Genomic DNA, 21,531 nt, shown 5'->3' on the forward strand with positions numbered 1-21,531 from the left:
GGCCCTCAGCAAACTCGGGCGAGTGTCCTGTCGCGGGGCAGACTCCCCGACTATGAGGGCTGTACTGGGTCTGAAGCCTTGTCCAGGGAACTTCACAAGCACAGGTAGATCTCCTTTTATTGCGCTTTGCAGGTACTGCATTTTTTTAAAATTGCAGTCTGTGGCAACCCTGTGTTGGGCAAGTCTATTGGCACCATTTTCCCAACAACATTTGCACATTCTGTGTTACATTTTGGTAAATCTCACAGTATTTCCAACTTTTCCACTATTGTTATATTTGTTATGGTGATCTGTGATCAGTGATCTTAGATGTGACTATTGTAATTGTTTTGGGGTGCCACAAACCACACCCATGTAAGACAGCAAACAATCGATAAATCACGTGTGTTCCGACTGTGCCACAGACTAGCCATTCCCCCATCTCTCCCTCTCCTCGGGCCTCCCTATTCCCTGAGACACAACAATATTGAAATTAGGCCAATTAATAACCCTGCGATAGCCTCTAAGTGTTTAAGTGAAATGAAGAGTCTCTCACTTTAAATCAAAAGCTAGAAACGAAGCTTAGTGAGGAAGGCATGTGGAAAGCAGAGCCAGAGGCCTGTTGTGCCAGTTATCTGAGTTGCGAATGCAAAGGAAAAGTTCTTGAAGGAAATTTAAAGCACTACTCCAGTAAACACACTGATAAGAGGAAACAGCCTTACTGCTGATATGGAGAAAGTCTGAGGGATCTGGATAGAAGATCAAACCAGCCACATTCCCTGAAGCTACAGCCTAATCCGGAGCAAGGCCCCAACTCTCTCCAGTTCTACGAAGGCTGAGAGAGGGGAGGGAGCTGCAGAGGAAAGTTTGAAACAAAGGTCGGTTCATGAGGCTGAAGGACAGAAGCCGCCTCCGCACGAAAGCGCCAGGTGAAGCCGCAGGTGCCGAGGGGGAAGCTGCAGCAAGTCCTCCAGAAGCTGCGGCTCAGGTCATCCATGAAGGTGGCTACACTGAACGAGAGATGGTCACGGCAGAGGAAACAGCCTGCTACCCGAAGAAGATGCCTTCTAGGACTTTCCTAGCTGGAGAGGGGAAGTCAATGCCCGGCTTCAAAGCTTCCAAGGACAGGCTGACTCTCTTGTTAGGGGCTAATGCCTAATGTTAGGGTGACTTTAAGCGGAAGCCAATGCTCATCTGCCATTTCGAAAATCCTGGGGCCCTTAAGAATGATGCGAAATCTACTCTGCCTGTGCTGCATAAATGGAACAACGAAGCCTGGATGACAGCACACCTGTCAACAACACGGTTCACTGAATGTTTCTAATCCCACTGTTGAGACCCGAGGCTCAGAAAAAAAGATTCTTTTCACAATACTGCAGCTCACTGACAATGCACCTGGTCACCCAAGAGCTCTGATGCGGATGGACAATGAGATTAATATCGTTTTCATGCTGCTAACACAACTTCCATTCTGTAGCCCATGGATCAAGGAGTCATTTTGACCTTTAAGTCTTATTACTTAAGAAACGCATTTCTTAAGGCTCTAACTGCCACAGTGATTCCTCTGATGGATCTGGGCAAAGTAAATTGAAAACCTTGCGGAAAGGATTCACCATTCTAGATGCCATTAAGAACATTCGTGATTCTTGGGAAGAGGTCAAAATACCAACATTGACAGGAGTTTGGAAGAAGTCAATCCCAGCCCTCATGGACGTCTTTCAGGGGTTCAAGATTCAGTGGAGGAAGGAACTGCAGATGTGGTGGAAACAGCAAGAGAACTAGAATTAGAAGTGGAGTCTGAAGATGTGGCTGAATTGATGCAATCTCATGATAAAACCTGAACGGATGAGTTCTTATGGACACAGAAGTGGTTTCTTGAGATGGAATCTACTCCCTATGAAGATGTTAAGACTGCTGAAATGACAACAAAGGATTTAGACTATGACATCAATTTAGTTGATAAGGCAGGGTTTGAGAGGACTGACTCCTATTTTGAAAGTTCTACTGTGGGTCAAATGCTATCAGACAGCATTACATGCTACAGAGAGGTTGTTCACGGAAGTCAATCCATGCAGCAAACTTCACTGTTGTCTCATTTTAAGTAATTGCCACCGGCACCCCGGCCTTCAGCAACCACCGCCCTGATCAGTCAGCAGCCATAAACACTGAGGCAAGACCCTCCACCAGCAAAAAGATCTTGACTTGCTGAAGGCTCAGATGATGGGTAGTATGTTTTAGCAATGAAGTATTTTAAAATTAAGGTATGTACATTGTTTTCTCAGACATAATGCTATTGTACACTATTGACTATAGTATAATGTAAACATAACTTTTATATGCACTGGGAAACCAAAAAATTTATGTGACTCTCTTTATTGCTTGATTTCGGTGATCTGGATCTGAACCCACAATATCTCCGAGGTGTGCCTGTATTCTGAAAAGCAATTATTTACTACAGCCTTACTGATTGTAACTGGAACTTTTCTCAGACAGCTCTAAATATAGGATGCTATTCTGCTTTATATGGCAACACAAGTTCAAGCCAAGGGTTTCCTCCACTCAAATCGAAGTGGATGTTCTGCTGGCACTTGTCACACTACTTTGAAAGCAAAAGACCAAGGAAAACACAATTTTTGGCAGTTCTAAAGCTGGACTAGATCCCAAGAAGTTAATCTTCAAGGGAAAAAAAGCTCCTGAGAAGAATGGGGATTCATTTTGGAGAAATGCAAAACTTGATCAGATTTTGCATCCCATTCAAGGAGACCTTAAGCATTTTTAAGGAGTAACAACAAGTCAACATTATGAGGATACAAATATCAAAGTTATCCCCTGGATTCTGAAGTGTGAACGAAGTCAGATTAACACACCACCTATCTGAGAGGTGGCAGGAGGAACACAAACCAACATTTGCTGCCAGGCTTTCTACTGAACCGAAGAAAAAAATCTAATGCTTAAGAGGCACCGAGTTGATGGAAAGGCTAAAGAAATGTCAATTAGTAAAACGAAAGCCTATTTTAAAATTCAGCTCTCTTCATTAAAATTGCTGAAAATCTCCACAGGGTATGGAGATTAATACTCATGGCTATTTTTCTTGCTTCCACTCAACAGGATGTCACAAACCAGCTACCGTGTTAAGAGAGTTATAATATTAAAAGGGGCAGTTTTGGAAGCAAATATTTTTCTTTTGAAGGCAAAACTAAAAAGGTAGGTCAGAAAAGCTGAAAATGACTACACACAGGAACAAGAGTTTTCCAAACACATCAATCAGAAAAATGAGCTATGAAATCAAAGCTACTTATACAGAACTTTTTACACTGAGGAGGCTTAAAAATACCAGATCCCTGGAAAACTTCAATTACTCAAGATTTCTAACTTGTTTTTTATTCTAGGTCAATCTAATTTCATTAGAATTAGCGAAGTCAATTTTTCCTTAGTATATGCATTGCTTTTTGTCATTTATGCCTACCTTTTCACGTTTAGTATCCTCAGTTCTTAAAGGCAACCATTAGACGTGGAAAATGGCATTTTTACATAAACCAGTAAGTCATCTGTCCCATTCACTTCATGATGGATAGATGCTATGGAAGACAGAAATGTCCACTATAGAGTTTTAAGCATATGGCTGGTTCTAAGGGGATATCGCTACACAACCCCCCCGCCCCCCCTTCCCCTCCAACCCCTTCAGACTTAAGTAGGAAAGAGTTACTCAGGAGCATTCTGACGGACGAAGATCTCTTCAATGTACAAATATACTTTGTGTTGCTCCTTTAAGTCTTTTCTAGGAAAAGGCAGAGTATGAGTCCATTTCAGTGGCTATCTGACAGGCTCTCACTTTTATTCTGCGTGGGGAAAAATGAAGACTGTTCTTAAGGCCAGGAGACTGGAGGCTCAGAGGCCACACAGCAAGAGGGAGGGGGGCCCAGCACAGGGCCTGGGGCTCCCCTCAGAGGCTTCTGCTGTCTTTACAAGCATCCAGGACCAGTTATCTGCACTTTGGAAATCTGTTTTTGTTTTTTTCACAGATACGTTCCTCCCTTTGGAGTATTTAATATGCTTTCTTCTGAAAACATAAGCCTGACTCAGCCGTAGACAGGGCGCCTGGTTCTAGGCTGAAATCCAAACTGGAGAACGGCACACGTTCCCGGGAAGGTGGTGGAATCAAGAACAAGAATTCCACAAAGAGGTGAAAATGAGGGAAAATAAGACTATCTTTGCAATGCCTCCAAAACTAGCCTTGGCCGCACCTTTTGTTACAAACAGCTCTGCCAGTTCCCCTTGACCTTGACCTGGAGATAGCACATGTTCATTTTAAAACCAGGAAAAGAGAGCCTTTTCTTTTTTTTAACTTTATTTTATTTTTATTTATTTATTTTTCGCGGCGTTGGGTCTCCGTTGCTGCGCGCGGGCTTTCTCTAGTTGCGGCGAGCGGGGGCCACTCCTCGTTGCAGTGAGCGGCCTTCTCATTGCGGTGGCTTCTCGTTGCGGAGCATGGGCTCTAGGCGCGCGGGCTTCGATAGTTGTGGCTCGTGGGCTCTAGAGCGCAGGCTCAGTAGTTGTGGTGCACGGGCTCAGTTGCTCCCCGGCATGTGGTATCCTCCCAGACCAGGGATTGAACCCGTGTCCCCTGAATTGGCAGGCGGATTCTTAACCATTGCGCCACCAGGGAAGTCCCAAGACAGCCTTTTCTGTGGTAAATGCTGGAGATAACTCTTTTTCTTTTTCGAAACAAATACAGACCCATCTGGGACGAGACTGTCCACTGCATTCCACTTGTGCTGGCCCTGGCGTCTAAGTCAAGGAGAGCGAAAAGATAAAGTGTACCGATGCATCCATCACCCCTTCATTTGTCTTCCCCACGTGACTTAAAGTCAGCTTAAAAAGCCAAGGGCGAGCGAGATTTGAAGAAAGAAGAGAGAATCTGGTGGACCAAATAAAGCACATCTATTGTAAGCAATGCTGAAATGTTTCCTACTTATTAAGAGAAAATAGTGAATGCTGTGTCATAAACCTTTTCAACAGATTATCCGATTGTTACAAATTTCCTTCATGTAGTCCAAAAAACGACAGTAGCAAAGGTACAGTTCTCTGAACTCTGCGTGAAATAATTCACGTAAAAAAGAAAACGATGTAATGGGACCATGAAGTTTCCCCATCAGTTTCCTACGACTGGGATAAAAAGCTTGACTGATTGTTTCAAGTATAATAATGATTACAGACAGTGCACTGTAAAACTCCGGGACCCTAAGTTTTGTTCTGCTTTTGTTGCTTCAAATACCAAAAAAATAATTGTTTTGAAGACGTAAATTAGAACCATTTGGATAATCATGCAAGTCAGTCAGGAGTCAGGACCGATTCTTGCCTTTTTAAGATAATCTTGGCATGGTTCCGCTTTTCTTTTGGTTCCACAGGTTTACAAGCTTTCTGGTTGAGGATTATTACACTGTGCTCCCATCCAAGCTGCCTTCCCAACAATGTTTGTTTTTACCCTTAACGATGAAGGTTTCTCAGGCAACTGTGGCATTATTCCCACGTGCAGAGTCGTGGCAGCTACGGAAGCCTGACCGCGGGGGGCGGGTGCGTAGCTGCAGCCTCCTGACCGCTGACACCAGCACACGGCTCTCAAAAACTGCTCGGCACTGGCACACCACGTGCCTGCCCAATCCCAGGTCTGGATGATATTAAATCAAACAGGATGAAATCTCACAAACACTCTCATTCGGGTATAAGATCTGGGCCTTTTTTTTTTTTTTTTTAAAGATAGTTCATAAGCCTTAAAAAGTATTCCTCCAGATTATAAAAGGTTAGTTAAAACTGTTTAATAGGAACAATCTTGGACAAGCAGAAATAGCTTTGATTTGAAGAATTATAGCAACGTACAACTGGGAAGGACTCCACAGGGATGATCAGATGGGACAGTCTATGCCTGTTCTCGAGGCTCTGCATTAGAAAGATGACTGATGGGACATTCTGCCCTCTTTCAAGGCACATGCCACTTCTGAAAACTGCCGGCTTTCCACACAGGCTATGAGATATTTTATTTACATTTAAAAATAGCTTTTCTTCTTCAGTGTAGTGGAAATGCCCAGAGACCAGTCACTGAAATCCCTCCCTAACACAGGTGCAGAACAGCTTTATTGATCTCTGGATTTGTCCAGTCATTCCGAATGTCATCCAGATGGTTATCAAAATCCACGAGCGTTTCATAGGACCGGCTATCCAGGAGTGATGCCGAGATCCTCTGGGCCTCTGGCCAGTCTTCACAGTAATCACTACGAGGTGAAACAGGAGAAATCAGCCTCTTAATGAAAACAGGTGGCTTTTCAATAGAGTAAACAGGAAACCAGCCACATGCAGAGTGGTATAAAGGAAGATAATAATGAACACTAGCAAACACGTACGTTTAAACACATGAAGATGTACGTAACGAATATGAAACATGAAAGAGTCACCCTCCAAAAGAAATTCTGAAAAAGGTGGAAGTAGATGATTGATTACAAATAAACCAAACCAAATGCCTGGAAAGAGGGCTTGGCTTGGGGAGGGGTGCCCTGGGGTTGAGGTGGGAAGACCCTCGAGTGACACTCAGGTTGTCTTGACTGCTTGGAAACCCTGTAGGCCTTAGTCCTCCAGGGGTCGAGGAACATGCATGCCTTCTGTATGAGGTTTGCATGCTCCTCTGGAGAAGACGCTAACTTAAAAACCCAGAAGGCTGGGATCAGCTTTCCCGTGGGAGCTGGGTGCCCGGAATGGCACCAGCACACGTGGCACATGGGCCACCCTGGGAACAGGGCACTCACTAGTGAGGGTCTCTGCAGCGCCATTTGTTTTCGTGGTGTTCGTACACATGGATTGTGGGTACCACACAGTCCATCGTGAACTTAGTGTTGTCTACCTGCAACGAGACAAAGGACACGCTCGTGAACAGAGCCAGCACTTCTGCTGCAAGTCCGCAGGCCCTTCCTCGTGGCTCTCCCAGGACCAGTGTCAACACTGCCCATGGCAGAAACCCCACCTCACAGCGTGTGACACCACGAGAGCACGGCCCAGGTGTACTGTGTCATACAGGAGAAACACTAAGTACTTTACCGCTTTTTCACAAATGTGAAGCTTCCAAACTTTACTTCTGCCTTCCCTGTTAGAATCCCATCTGGATTGAGGTTAACAGGGTTCTTGATGAGAGCTACTCACCTACCTGGCTCCTTCCCCCGCTCCCTCAGCTGTGCCAGCTAACGTAATTCAATGGTTCTCACACCTGAGCGTGCATGAGAATCATCTGGAAGCTTACTGAAACACAGACCGCTAGGCCCCTAGAATCTGCATTTCTAACAAATTCCCAGGTGGTGCTGCTGCTGCTGGCATGGGGACCCCACTGTGAGACCTGCTGAAGTGGAACGACCCCCACCTCTAGAAATCCGTGTGCCGGGACAGCAGTGGCCTGCGACTCAGCAACTGTAAGCCTGCAGTTGGGAGCAGACTGCAGAAGGGGGCCACGGTCCGATGAAGTGTCCGCAGAAAGGAAAACCGTTTATATCAATAGATAAAGCTCCACGTCAGCAAGAGGACGCTCAGCCGCCATCCCGCACACAGAAGACTCAGGAGCGAGCGAGTGACTTACCATGACGAGAGCCGTGTCGCTGAAGCCCTCGGCGATTCTGGAGGCCACCTTTTCTGCAACCTGGTTTGGACTGTGAGAGAAGAACCAGAGAGGTTACCGCATTCTAGTTAACGCCGTTCAACACTGTCTGCCTAAGGCAGAGTGAACGGCAATGATACAAAGACCAAGGGCGCCAGTAAGCTGCCCGAGCTTGTTACACCCGTTTAAGTAGCTTCTCGTGACTGCGCTCCCGCTGCAGTGACTGGTGAGGATGGGGAATCCTGCGTGGGCCATGGGGAGCACAGGGGAGAGCAGGGCCCTTCCCCCACCAGGAAGCCCTGGGAGGGGATCTTGAGAGGGTGTCTGCTCAACAGAAAGGCTCTGGGCCACAGACAACTGTGCTGCTGAGAGCCGCCCCAGGCCAGCAGCCTCCAGGGCCCACCTTCTCCATCTACGCTCTTAGCTGCTGGAATCGAGTCAGTTGTTTTTCCTTTTTTTTAGTTTTAAAAATTCCTAAGCCATTCCAGATCTTCTCAGTGCTCATGAGCCTTCCCTGGCTGGCTCTGGCCCTGCGCCCACCGCAACCTTGATAAATGGCAACCTTCCACCTTACATCAATAGAGTGACTTGGAGAGTGGGTCTCATGCGTCCCTGCGCTCCCCCTCCTCCCGCCCACAGGCCCATCCACTCTGACCTCCTCCTCGGGGCCTTACTTATCTCCCTTCCCCCACAACAGGCCCAGCTCTGATGTCAAATGTGAGTCTTTTCCTTTTTAGGACAAGAAAATTAACTGGTTCTGTCCAGCCACGGTCCAACTTCTCTTCTCGCTTTCAACCATATTTCTTCAACTTCTTTAGTAAGTTGATGATCCTGTCCCTCTCGCTCCATTTCCTCCCTCTGCTGTGCAGTCTGGCGTCTGCCCCCTCACCCCGGAGGGCCAGCACCCCCGAAGCCTCCCTACCGCCTGCCATGCTCCCAAGGCCCCCTGGCTGGAATCCGGGGCAGCTAGAATCCGAGGCAGGCAGGCCGGCTTGTTCCCAGTTTCTCTGGCTGAGGTGACCTTTCCCACTTCTTTCCAACCCCTCACCAGGCGCCTCCCCCTTGCCTCCTTCATTCTCCCTGCCACCCGCTCCCTTCCGCCTATCACCGGAGGCATGCGTTTCTAAAATTGCCTCCTCACGGGTCTCAATTTCCAGGCTCTTCTTAGAAGAGAAAAGCCCGCTGTGCTCAGGCTGGCAGACCCAGCCTCTCTCAGCACGGGACCAGCTACCGTTCCCACCCCCGGGAGCAACGCGCTGTGTGCCTTCCATCCCAGGGAACTGTCTGCACGCCGTCCTCCTCACACACCCCTCCCCTCACTCATACTCTTCCCTGTCTGGAAGGCCCTTCGGCGCCCACCTCTGCTTACTCAATTCCTTCCATCTTCAATGCCAAGAAAACACCATCCTCTCTGGGACGTCTTGCCAAGCTGCCCCAGATGAGGTCCATTGGTCCCCTCTCTAAACACTTAAGCCTTGGTATGCAGTTGTCTTGTTGTGCATCTTTTTCCCCTGCACAATTAGAGTCTCAGCTTTTTGAAGCAGGGACAGAGCCATAAAGAAACACACTATACAATGACGATCGTTTCTTTGTGATTGAGGTGAAAAAAGCAGGTTCAATGCTTTATAAAAATAAGTTTATCTAATTATTCTATTTTCACTTTTAAAATTGAGAATTTATAGAGATGTGTGATTATTTATCTGCAGTATCGTGTTAAGAAAAATGAAACAAAAAAACAGTTTAATAGGGAAAGGACCCCAGGGATTCTTGTCCCTCAGGTCACCCCGGAAAGCCCTCAAAGTGAAGGCAGCACTTCACAGGAGTCGGCAAGTGCCGAGCTCCCGTAGAGGGACCTGCTGATTCACCCGCCCACTGTGGAGAAGGCGCACCCCGTGACCGCTCCGAGTCTTTGCGGGTCCTCACTCACTCACACCTTAGGTGCAAAGGGAAACGAAGTCAGCATTTGCTAAGGGCATGATCTTCTCCCTAGGAGCATTTGCCACCAGGAAACTGGCAAAATACTATTATCCTAACGTTTATGATTATCATAGTACTTGGTGACTTTTATTGGGAAGGGGATCGAGAAACATTTATTATGTTTCATTTCAGATGCCCCCAAACTCACTTAACATGTGTTCTTTTGAAAGAACTTAAAACTTACAATAGTTAATGAATTGCCAAAGTATTTCAAAGAACTACCAATTTTGTTTACCTCTTATTTGTATTTCACACTTAGTCTCTAACACCGACCTGCTCCACTCCTAATGTCAGATCGTCACATTGTGACAGTCACGTCAGTACTTTGTTTCCAACTAGGCTGTACAAGTCCTTTGTTCCTGTGAACAGTCAGCTGCCAAATACAACGGTGGGGACCCTGGAGACGGAAGCCACTTGCCAATCCCCCTTCCCAACCCACACAAAACTAGGCATCTACCTGTGATTGAGATCTTACATTTCCATCTAAAAGCTCTTTACTGACCATCTACCTCAGGCCAAGGCACTGGACCTGGTACTGAAATCTACCCCTCATGAAATGTTTATTATGAGGCAAAGCTCCAGCAATTATGAAATGATCAAATAAAACTTGATGGGATAACCTGAAGTTTAGGAAACGAGTAAAACAGTTACAAACACCTTATAGTTCTTTTCTCAGATTAAAACAGTGACTGAATGATCCTTTTTTAAAAAAGGTAATCACAGGACCGGCCTCTATTTGGAATCAAGCACAAAGTTAAGCACGCTGCGTGTGGCTTCGCTCTGCCCTCACTACCACTCTCCGAGGGATGAACTCTTTAGCTCCATTTTACAGACAGGACCACTGAGGTCAAAGTGGTGAATCAGTTAGTCACTGAGGACTTGAATCCAAGTCTAACCTGGCTCCAAAGCTTATGCTGTGAGATGATGTGAATCAGCCGATGTTTCTAAAAGAGGAGCAAAATTTTAGCTAGGCGAGGCTGAAGAGAGAAGGGAAGGTTTTCTAGGTAGAAGCAAACGGTACTGAAGAAGGAAGTCAGCATGATCCCAGCTTCTGAGCTTCCTGGCTGTGTGGCTTTGGTGCAGCGAGCGTCTCTGGCTGGAGTTTCTTCAGCTGAGTGTCCTTGTGAGGATTCGAAAGGATGACACCAAGAAAGCCCCAGGCCAGGCACAGTGGTAGTGACTGGAGGTTTACTCTAAACTCGCTGGAGGGGTGGCTTGGATCCCGGAGTACGGCCGAGGCTCACGGGGTCAGAAGGGATCCAGAGGGTTACTGGACACACTTGTCTCACCGCCCACCACGCTCTCTACAGATCTCACCAACGGCTGGTAGGCACTTAGACACTGACTTCAGTGGGAGAATGAAGACCTCCTGAGCAGAGCAGGTGAAGGACCTGGGAAATTCTAGAAGGTGTGAAGAGCATGAAGGTGGCGTCTGAGCAAGTAATTCTAGGCTGGGCTGCAATGAGGTCCGAACAGAGGCAGGAAGATGAAGAGGCCACGAGCCAAGTGAGGCAGCGGAAGGCAGATCCTGTGCGGGCGCGTCTGGGGGCGCGGGAGGAAGGAAGCCAGCACCGTCACCTCTGGCCCGGTCTCCTCTCCTTCCTGCGAGAACAGCTGCGGGACAGTACTGTCTGCTTCCGGGAAGCCTTCCAAGGACGGCTCCCCGCTGCTTACAAAATAGTGAGATGCCGCACAGCCGTCAGGGTGTCCTCTCCCGCTGGCGCCCCTGTGTGTGCGCCCCTCGCTCCTGCCGGTTTCCACCCGGTGTCTGCATCACGCTGTCCCCCCTCCGCACTCTTCCCTCTGCTCTCCACATCTGCACATGACAGGACCCTGCCACGCGCAAGCATCCGCTTCAAACGACACCCTCCCCGAGGGCCCCTCTGGTCACAGCAGTGGACTCAATGCCGGCCTGCTCCTGCTGGACAGCGCTCTGTACCACCCTCCCGGCATGGGGCCTGGGGACCTGCACCACAGGCCTAGGTGTCGGTGTCTTCTGCGTTCACTCCAGCAACTCGAGGGCGAGGGCCAAGAGTCCAGCTTGGCTCAGCACAGAGCTTGGCCCGGGGCAGGCGCTCTGTGCCCTGCAGCCTCTTTCGTGTAACAAAGACCAAGACTGACACGGGCCATGAATAGGCCCCAGCTCATCAGCACCCAGGAGGCAGGTGGGCTCAAAAGGAAGGCGTGGTCAACAAGAGACGCACAGGGAGAGAGAGCCCGAACGGGCAGCGGGCGGGAAGACGCGGGAGCCAGGCTTCAGAGGGCGCCCCTGCGCCGTGGCCCACGCAGCGGCTTTCACGGGAGTCGTTCTGAGCCCAGCGCTGCGCCGGCGACCCTGCCTCCCTCAGAGTCCCGACTGGGCCCAGCCCTCTAGGGCAGAACGGCTTCCATCCCTGAAGTGTTTCATCAGCTTATTGTATTATGGCCCTAACGCTGTGAGTCCAGCCTCTTGCCTTTGCTGGGCAAGCGGATGTGACTCCAGGAGACACTTCGGTCTGGGGTCCTTCACCGCGTCCCAGGCCGCCTGGCCACGTGAGGGAAGCGTGCGAGGGCACCCCAGCTTCTGCCTCTGGCTTTCGCTGGTCAGGGTGTTGACTCCTCTGGGACTCGGCCTGTGAGGTCCCATCAGGCTGGCTGCTGGTCGTATCCCTCGACCAGAGGGCACTCTTCTCCTCGGGCCGGACTTCTTGACCCAACCCCTCCTCACCCCTTCTGGCAGCGCAGGTACCAGCTTTTGTCTCCAGCTCTGGGTGACTGCACCACCCTCTCCTGAGTTCTCTTGCATACCGTTCACACCTCTGGAAACAACTGCCTTATTAAGTCTTCCTCAAATTATCCTAACTACAGGGTGTCAAGTGTTTTTTTGCTGGAACTTTGACGCAGAAATAAAGCAAAGACCTCAGCTTTGCTCATTAGTGACAATCACAGTGGGTGCAAATAGCCGGATAAAAGAAACCGGAACCTAACATGAAAGAAGCAGCAAACACCACATTTTCATCAAAGTATCAGACCTTAAGAGCACCAAACCTAAAAGTTACTCTTTTTTTAACCCCCCAAAAGAGTGGAGTTCTTTCCTAATGCTATGCCCTACATCATTCCCACCTTGGGAATGGGAAGCAAGACACAGCTGAGTGGGGACAGAAACAGGAGGCCCTGGACTGTTGCTTTCATTATATGAATTCCCTTCAAGCAAAACAAAGAAGATACAGAACAGAATCCCAACGTTAATATAAATGTCTAGAATTACTGTTGTTTGGAATTACCCATACCGCACTCCCCCTGGAATACTATAAACAAGCACAGAGGGCCCAGAGGGGTTCTGTTCTAACAGATTTTGCATCCTGAGACCACAGAGGTCAAAACGTGTATCAGAGATCATCTCTCTCACAGTATCATTCTTTCAGACCCCAGAGGGGTTTTGCATGGACATACCTGGCATCCTTTACTCGTTCGTTAGCTTGATAATAACCAGCAATCACATAGCTATTATCTTTGCACCATGAATCAATCTGAAAGAAGAACAAAATTTGGGAAGAAAAGGTGAATGATTTTCCCTTAAATATCAAGTCTCGATAAACAGAGGGAACCCCCCCAACCCCTGGATGCTGGGACAAGTCAGATATAAGCCCTGTATCCTCCTCCCTACAAGAATGAAATGGGGGAGCTCCCTGGTGGCCTAGTGGTGAGGATTCCAGGCTGTCACTGCTGTGGCCTGGGTTCAATCCCTGACTGGGGAACTGAGATCCTGCAAGCTGAGCAACGCCGCCAAAAAAAAAAAAACAAAAAACAAACAAACAAGAATGAAATGGGTGTTCGGGGGAAAGAAGGTCACCCCAATTTGCTTTCCACGGTCCACGTGAGGCCAGAGAAAGCAAAGAAGAGCCTGGGCTCCCACTCTCACTGAGGTGGGGTGTCTTCCCACAGAGGAGGGCCCTGTAATGACTGGGAAGGGAGAGGCTGGACACAAACAACCTCGTCCCCCAGTCCCAGCAGAAGGCCCCAGTGTAGACATATATTAAACGGGTGCAGTGCCGTGGGTGAGGTGAGACCAGAGTTACCCACCTTCTCTGATAATATGAAGCACTGAGGCATTCTGGGGCTTGAATAAGCCTTAAGATCATTTAAATCAATCTTTCACAGGTAAGCAAACTAAAAAGCTCGGGGAGGGTCTAAGTTTGCACAGCCAGGTAGCACAGCCAGCCTGGGAATATAAGTCTGTTTCAAAGCCAACTGCTTTAATACTGTATCTCAGTATTCCTAGCAACACACCATGAAAAATCCATCATGCCGGGATGTGGGGTAAACAGGCACACGCATGCACGCGCACACCCTTCTCGGTGGCATGTTTTTAAATGGGAGCATGGCAGCAGATTTTTAAAGTTTTTTGTTTTATAATGCCACTCTTCTCTCATCAGATTTAGCATCCTGCAGGTCTAATGCTATTATTAAAAGCAACAAAAGGTCATCCTGTTTTGCCATAATGGAATTTTAATAATACACTGCAGTAAATTCTATCCTCAGTCTGCAAAAGAAGAGATAAAATTGATCCTCGATTTTTTCAAAGTGAAGTAGCTGGTTAAAAACGTTTTTCTTTTCTTTCTTATTTTTCTCCTTTTTTAAACATAGCTCTACTGCTCTTTTTCTCAAATTCTGGTTTGGGTCTCCAACAGTCTCCTTTATGACTAAAAGCAGACATTACAGAATGGTTACAGACCAAGGTTCCCTCGCTCACACAAGGATTAGAATAATAATTCTGGCTTCCTAAGAGCTCACAAATTACCACATTGGGGCAAAACCAAGGCTCAGTGAACGAATTAGACGTTTTGGACATCCACTCAAAAGACGAGAGCCATGTCTACAAAATATTTATAATGGCTCTTTCACTGTAACTTTGATGCAAATTATTCCACAATTACTTATATTTTATTTCTATCACCTCTTAAAGGAATGAGTTCTAGAAACTCTCTATTGCTGCTTACAGCACCAAATTCTTTCATTTCTTTCTAAATGTATCTCTATGTAGTATCAAAGGGCATAGCCCTGTTCTAAAATTTGGCATTTGGCCCCATTCCCTGAACTCAAACCCATAAGTTAGCCCGTCCTTTAGTGTAGCCCTCTCAGTCTTTGCTTCTGATCGAAGACTGGTCTCTTGAGTGTGTCCTCACTTGAGGTGACCCTCGCCCCTGCCCACTTTGGTGCCCCTCTCCCAGCCCTGTGGTGTGGCCTGTTCTTATATCCAGAGTCACAACTACAGATGGTATCCCGAGTTTGGCTACTGTCCTGGCTTCCTAATGCCCTTGTAACAAGTTACAAAAATTTAGTGGCTTAATACAACACAAATTTATCTTACAGGTCAGAAGTCTAAAATGGGTCCGCTGGGCTGATTCCTTCTGGAGGCTCTAGGGGAGAATTCGTTCCTTGCCTTTTCCGACACCTGGTGGTCACCACGTTCCTTGGCTGGTGGCTGTTATCACTCTGACCTCTGCTTCTGTCACAACTCTTTTCTCTGTCTCCTACCCTGCTGCCTCTTATGAGGACCCCTGTGATTAAAGTGGGTCCATCAGATAATCCAGGATGATCATCACATCTCAAGATCCTTAACTTAATCTCATTTGCAGTCCTTTTTACCACATAAGGTTACATGTTCACAGGTTCCAAGGATTAAGGCGTGGACATCTTGGGGGGCCATTTTTTGGCCCACCACAGCTACATTTAATATAATTATTTTCTGCTGCTGATATCCTGACCATCCCCAGCAGTAGTCCTTTTCTATGGCCATGCTGCGCAGCTTGCGGGATCTCAGTTCCCTGACCAGGGATCAACCCGCGCCATGGCAGTGAAAGCCCAGAATCCTAACCACTACGCCACCAGGGACTCCCACAGCAGTCTTTAGTGAGCAGTCTAAGCTGCTCCCAGATCCCTTTCCTGGGCTGAAGGTAACGGTTCAGGACTCAATCCCTAGCAAACACGTGGTGTCACCTTGTACCTGCACTCAGAGAGCAGAGAAGGCACTTGACATGAAGGATGATTCTTGTGACAAACACAACGCACACCTCAACTTACACTTTACCTAACGAGGGGTGAATTCCTGTATGTAAATCTCCAAGGGCCTAACCAGATTCCAGCAGAAAAATAATGTCATGACCTTGAACTTCTAGTAGAACTCTTCTTAAAATTTATTTATTTTATTTTTTTTTGGCTGCATTGGGTCTTCGTTGCTGCGTGCGGGCTTTCTCTAGTTGCGGTGAGCAGGGGTTACTCTTCGCTGCGGTGAGCGGGCGTCTCATCGTAGTGGCTTCTCTTGCTGCAGAGCACGGGTTCTAGGCTCGCGGGCTCAGTAGTTGTGGCGCACGGGCTTAGTTGCTCTGCAGCATGTGAGATCTTCCCGGACCAGGGCTCGAACCCGTGTCCCCTACATTGGCAGGCAGATTCTTATCCACTGCGCCACCAGGGAATCCCTTTTGTTTTGTTTTTGTTTTTTTGGCAATGCCACATGGCTTGCGGGATCTCAGTTCCCTGACCAGGGATTGAACCTGGGCCCCGGCATTGAAAGCGCTAAGTCCTAACCACTAGACCACCAGGGAGCTCCCTAGTAGAACTCTTTGAAGAGGCTGTCCCAAAAGTGAACCAGGCACAAAAGCTCTGGCTTGGCTTTGGAAACCTTTCAATGATTCAGAAAAGAGCAACCAAGTTAAGTGTGGATGCCCGTGACAGGCATGCACAGCCTGTCCACAGCTGTCCAGGTTCAGACACAAGCGGCCTCCAGTTGAGGAACGGAGAACGGGCCACCAGAGCCCACAGAGGTAGCGTAAACAAGTTTCAGCGGAACCAGACCTCATCGGTGAGAGTGACCTGGCGGGCGGTAAGAGTCAGGGTGTGGGAGGAGGCGAGCAGTGTGGACTGTCGGTAGGGCAGGGATGGGGCAGGCAGCTCTTGAGGGCCCTCAGAATCCTGAAGTCAGCCCAAATGGCTTGTTCATGAAAAGCCCAAGCAGATTTACTTAAGTGGCAGCTTATACAGTAAAGGCAACTCGCTCGCTCCCAAGTGGGGCAGGACAAGGCAAAAGAACTGAGAAGCTGTCTGACTGCTGTTCTCAACGAATCCACTTCCGTCTTCCTTACCTTGCTGCTAAGATGCCCTACTCCCGTGATGCATCTTGTGAACAATCAAAATGAAAAAGTTCAGGACAACACTCCGAAACTCATCAAGTGACTCTGAATACAGGGTCCAAATCCTGCATTTACTTATGTAGTGTCTTTTACTTTTCAGAGGGAAAGAAGGACACTTTCACCTTGGCATACGTCTGCCACCCTCTGTTCAATGCCCTTTCAGGCTCGTTCCATTCCAGACACATAGGAGAACTACTAAAGGCCCTGGGCCCGACTCATCCGTTCCCAGTTAGACTGCACAAAGAAAGCAGCTTCTCTCAGCAAACTCGCTAATATTTGCATGTATGAGGCACTCTGTAATTTTCAAAGCACCATCACCCACCGCATGTGGCTATATAATAGCCATGAAGTAGGCAAGGCAGGGAGCTGATAAGAGCCACCCCCAGCAGGGCTTGCTCCCATGTTTGCACTTACAAGCTGGGTGTGTCTGTCAGCCTCCCTGTCTGCAGCAATGAGCAGGCCTTGGCTTCTAAAAGTAGAGGGGTTGTTAGTTTCACGGAGAAGAAAAGCTCCTTCTCAAGTCGGCTACTGATTCTTCTCTGGCAGGAAAGGAGCTGGCTCCAAGGAGGAAAAGCGCTGGAGGTAAATGGCATGGGGACAGAGGGTGAAGGTCAAGGGGAGGAACTGAAAGGAGAAGCCAGAGCAGCCAGCTCCCTCTCCCAGGCCAGCACATTTATGTTCTGGAGAGAAAAAGGGGCAGGAGGAAGCAGGGGGCTGAGCCACAAGCCAGCGGGGCAGCAGCCTGTGCAGGTGAGTAGAGAAGGCACATATGGAGGCGGCAGAAAGAATTCTAGACTGAAGTCACGCTGACTAGACCAACCGGCAAAGAAGGAAGTCACTGGAGCAGAATGTAATGAAAGGCAGCTCCACAGCACCAGGAAACCACCGACAGGGGAGAAGGACAAAGAGGGCTTAGGGAAACAGCAGGTTTATGCTAATTTCCCTGCTGACATTTTATGGGTTTTTGCTTTTAGAAATAATTCCATCACTACCTACGTCAAAGGGTTATAAGGATAAATTAACAGGCATAAGTACTTAAAAAAAAAAATAGAAAGCACCCAGAAATGCAAGGATTTTTTTTTAATGGAAAATTATAATGAAAAGCCTTGCAAAGGAATCTGATGCTGCCCTTTGATGGACTGCATATCAAGTCAGTCATTCCCACTTATCAAAAATAACTCAATACGAAACTCCCTGAATAGAAACAAGCTGTGAGAATTAGGCCTCGTTTATACAGTTTTATGGATGTAGATGCTTTATTAAAACTACATCTTCTATAGCTGATAAACCATGGCTCCATACACTGAGATTTTTCACTGCCTTCAGGTTATAAAGTTGCTAAGTCAAAAGCTGAATGATATAAACTTAATAATACAAAATTTGTGGATGGACTCAAATTGCAAATTTTCCTTTATAACTTTATTTTGAAAGTTATTTAATTTGTACTCAGTTGACATCTTTCTTGTATTTTTCAAATTCTGAGTCTATGATTCAAATTTTTGATCAATAGAAGAAAAGTGAGCACAAACCACCACTGCTTGGCAAGGATAAAACTTTGGCTGTTAGTTTCTACTGTCTGAAAAGAAGCTAAGCGCAGAGAATCTAGTTTGCACTTAATTTTGCTGGACAGGAGACTCAAACACTGAAGGGCACATTGGGGGACATGCTGGAAAGTGAGTCTGGAGTGCAGAGTGCAGTGGTGCAGGGTCAGAACAAGCCTCAAGCAGTGCCCCTTAACAAGCGGTGGCAGTGGGCCTGTCTTAAGAGTCAAGGTGCCCTCTGGACCTGGCCTTCCCTCCCCAGGTAAATGGTGGACACAGCCCTAATCCTCGGGGAAAATTCATGTAAAGGCAACTCCAGTGCGGTTGCTTATAGTTAGTATATTTAATCCGTTCAAGTATTGCGTTTATATCTTGTAATAGGAACATAACCCTTTAACTCTGTAAAGCTTACTTAAGAATAAAAAGAATTAATCCTATTTTGACAATTGCAAGTGAGGTTCAAGTTTGCCTTTAAGATGCTCTTTGATTATTTCTGATAGGATTTTCTAGGGATTTAAAGCAACACACCTTTTCCTCCTACCCACGCTGGCTCCACCCTGGTTGGTCTGCTGGCTTCCCTTCTTCCACCCACCCCGCAGAAGCTGGAGGTCCTCAGGTTTCTGCCCATGGCTCTCTACTCGTTACACACAGTCCCAGCCAATAGGACCTGCTCTCATGGCTTCAGAAGTCACTGAGAAGCTACTGGTCCCCCATCTACGTCTCCAGCCCACCCGTCTTCTGAGTTTCAGGCCCATTTTTCAGCTGTCAACCCTAGGTCATTTTCCATCAACGAATGGTGCCACTGTCCTTCTGATGCTTAAGTCAGAAATCGAGGTGTGTCACCCTTGCCTCCTTTTCCCTATGTCCCCACACGATTAGTCACTGAATGCTGTGGATTCTCCCTCCTGGCTCTCTCTGGTCTGTCTCCTCTGCTTCCACAGTGCACTTGGTTTAGGCCACCTCTCTGCCTCCAGTATTATATACACTCCTGTTTCCAACATCCTCTTTGCTGCAGGCTGGGGCAATCACTCCAAGACACAAATGTGACCATGCAGCTCTCCTCCAGGGGCTTCCCTGTCCTCATGATGGAGCCCAAACTCCTCTGTGTGACCTGCAAGGTCCTCTACGATGAAATCTGTGCACTGCTCACCTCTCTCCACGCCAGGTCGCTTTATACTCTGCTATACTTGTCCGCTTGGTACAAGTTCAACTGCTAAGCAGGTACGGTGTTTGATCCATAGCCATATCCCTCCCCCAGCACAGGCCTGACACTACTGGAGAACTGAATAATCCTGCATTAATGCTGCTGGTTAATCTAGTTCCCGCAAGTGAATGCACTTCACATATCCAATTCACCACGCAATTCCCTTGATAACAAAATAGTCAAGACAGGTGGTTGAAAAGACTTGAAGTAAAACAGACACATGCACACCCCAGGGATGTATTGGTACTGACAAGCTATTTCTTCAGGAGCTAAAATGGTTGATTTTATAAATATCATCTACTTCTTATCTATCTCCTGCCCCAAGATGATATGAAGAAATTCAGACAATGACTCAGTTTAACAGGCATTCAAAGATGTGCCCAGTAAGCTTAGGCGAGGACCGTTTGTCTAAAGATACTTCCTGCTTACCAAGAATTTACATGGGTGTCATAATTATGTAAATTACAAAATGGATTCATTTTACTTGTTGGGAGGTATAGAAAAAGGACTTCTACCTATACCTTCTCAAACTTAACTACTTTTTGCACAATCAACTAATACTTTTTTAGTATCATAGTTTATATGTATATGAAAAACTGTACCTCAAGCCAGGCAGGTCTGAGTCTACAGTTTATTTTTCCTTAAGGTTTCAACTCAAATTTATAGGTGGTCTGTTTTCCTTTATGGGTCACCCTACCTCAACAAGCACTGCCTAGGATTCAATGACCAGCCAGTCTATCCCTATGCCACATCTTTTCTCACTGTACTTCAATAGACCAGTCGTGAGCAGACCCACAGAAGTGTGCGGGCTGGAAGGCATGTCTGCTCCGGCTTTAAAATTCCACAGTCTTCAGCTTTTAAAACCACGGGTGCATTCTAGATGTCACTAAGGAGGACAGACAAGCTTCCCTTACAAAGCGCTCAGGGGCATTCTCGGGCAGCAGTGCCCGTGATGCCAGCGCTGCCTCGAAACGTGTCTCCACCCTCGGGGTCCGGGGCACTAACGTCGGAAGAACCGCAGCCTTTACACCCACGGCAGACACGGATCCGGCCCCGCGAAGGTGCGCAAGAGCCAAACCGCAGTGCCAAAACTTCCCGTGACTCAAAATCCCAAATACAAACGCTGTCGAATCATCGCTCAGTTAACGACGGCTTGTTTCTATAAAGGATACTGGTGTGAGAAAATTAATGTATTACTCGTCGCCTAAAGCGTCTAAAAACACCCAGGACGGTTAAGATCGCTCCTGCGGCCGCTGCCACTACGAGCTGCCATCTGCGGGGCCTTGCTAAGTGCAGGCAAAGTCCTATACGCCCTCGCGGGTCGTCCGTTCGTGGTCACGGCTACCTCGGGGGTGGGTCTAGACTCCGGCTGGACCACTGTGAGCTTCCAGCTGGGACTGCTCGGAAGCTGATCGCCAGGCGATCTCCTGCCCTGCTGATTCCGAGGCAGTACCCTTCCCGCGCTTACCAGGGTGAGGGCCACCTCCAGCATGGGGGCGAGGGCCAGGGTGCCGTGGAAGAGGGGTATACAGTCCACGAAGAGGGTGTGGTGGGCACCCGGGGCGCCCAGAGGAAGCTGCTCCTTGCGCGGCTTCTGCTTCTCGGCCACCAGCAGTCCGTTGACGGCGCAGTGCGGGTACTTGGCGCCGTGCAGCACCATCTTGCAGTAGGCCTGGGTGGTCAGCTTCACCCCGGGCATGCTGAGCCCGGGAGGGCCCCGGAGGCCCGACGCCGGCCGAGGCCTGGATCCGCTGCCCGGCCGCGCGGCGCCTCAGGGGAGAAGTGGGACGAGGCGGCGGCTGCCTGGTGCGGTCGCGCGGCTGGCGGAGGCCCCCACAGGCCAGGCCCCGCTCGGGCTCGGCTCCTCTCGACGCCGGCTTCCCTCCGGGAGAGACGGATGAGCCCACGTCAGACTCCCCTCACGCCTCTCGCCGGGCGCCGCCGAAAAGCGGTCTCCCAGCGGCCGCCGGAAAGCAGCCCAGCTCTGCGTTTTACGACGTTCGCGGCGGCCCCTGACTTCCGGTCCTG

General features: G+C 48.3%; 1 protein-coding gene across 2 annotated transcripts; it reads right to left on the reverse strand.

Moving 5' to 3' along the window:
• Positions 1-5,780: 5,780 nt before the first annotated feature.
• EMC8 (ER membrane protein complex subunit 8) lies at positions 5,781-21,460 on the reverse strand. 2 transcript variants are annotated; one of them, XM_082438453.1, is made up of 5 exons: positions 20,972-21,454; positions 13,022-13,098; positions 7,595-7,664; positions 6,777-6,871; positions 5,781-6,248 (listed from the first exon to the last, which is right to left on the reverse strand). In XM_082438453.1, exons 1-5 carry the CDS (start codon positions 21,200-21,202, stop codon positions 6,089-6,091), a joined length of 633 nt encoding a protein of 210 aa, XP_082294579.1. In that variant the 5' UTR covers positions 21,203-21,454; the 3' UTR covers positions 5,781-6,088. The 2 variants fall into 2 exon arrangements, with proteins under 2 accessions (XP_082294579.1, XP_082294580.1); XM_082438454.1 differs by lacking the exon at positions 6,777-6,871 and having other exon boundaries at positions 6,111-6,248; positions 20,972-21,460.
• Between the last annotated feature and the right edge of the window lie 71 nt (positions 21,461-21,531).

The sequence above is a fragment of the Balaenoptera physalus genome, assembly GCF_965194825.1.
Source record: "Balaenoptera physalus genome assembly, chromosome: 19".
Lineage (NCBI taxonomy): Eukaryota > Metazoa > Chordata > Mammalia > Artiodactyla > Balaenopteridae > Balaenoptera > Balaenoptera physalus.

What these genes read in the sequence shown, in the direction of transcription:
- EMC8 (XM_082438453.1), bottom strand. Translation starts at nt 21,202, where the DNA reads ATGCCCGGGGTGAAGCTGACCACCCAGGCCTACTGCAAGATGGTGCTG. An exon ending in TGGAGGTGGCCCTCACCCTG is followed by an intron (nt 13,099 to 20,971) that starts GTAAGCGCGGGA and finishes TTCTTCTTTCAG; the next exon opens with ATTGATTCATGGTGCAAAGA. An exon ending in GAACGAGTAAAGGATGCCAG is followed by an intron (nt 7,665 to 13,021) that starts GTATGTCCATGC and finishes CTTCTCTCACAG; the next exon opens with TCCAAACCAGGTTGCAGAAA.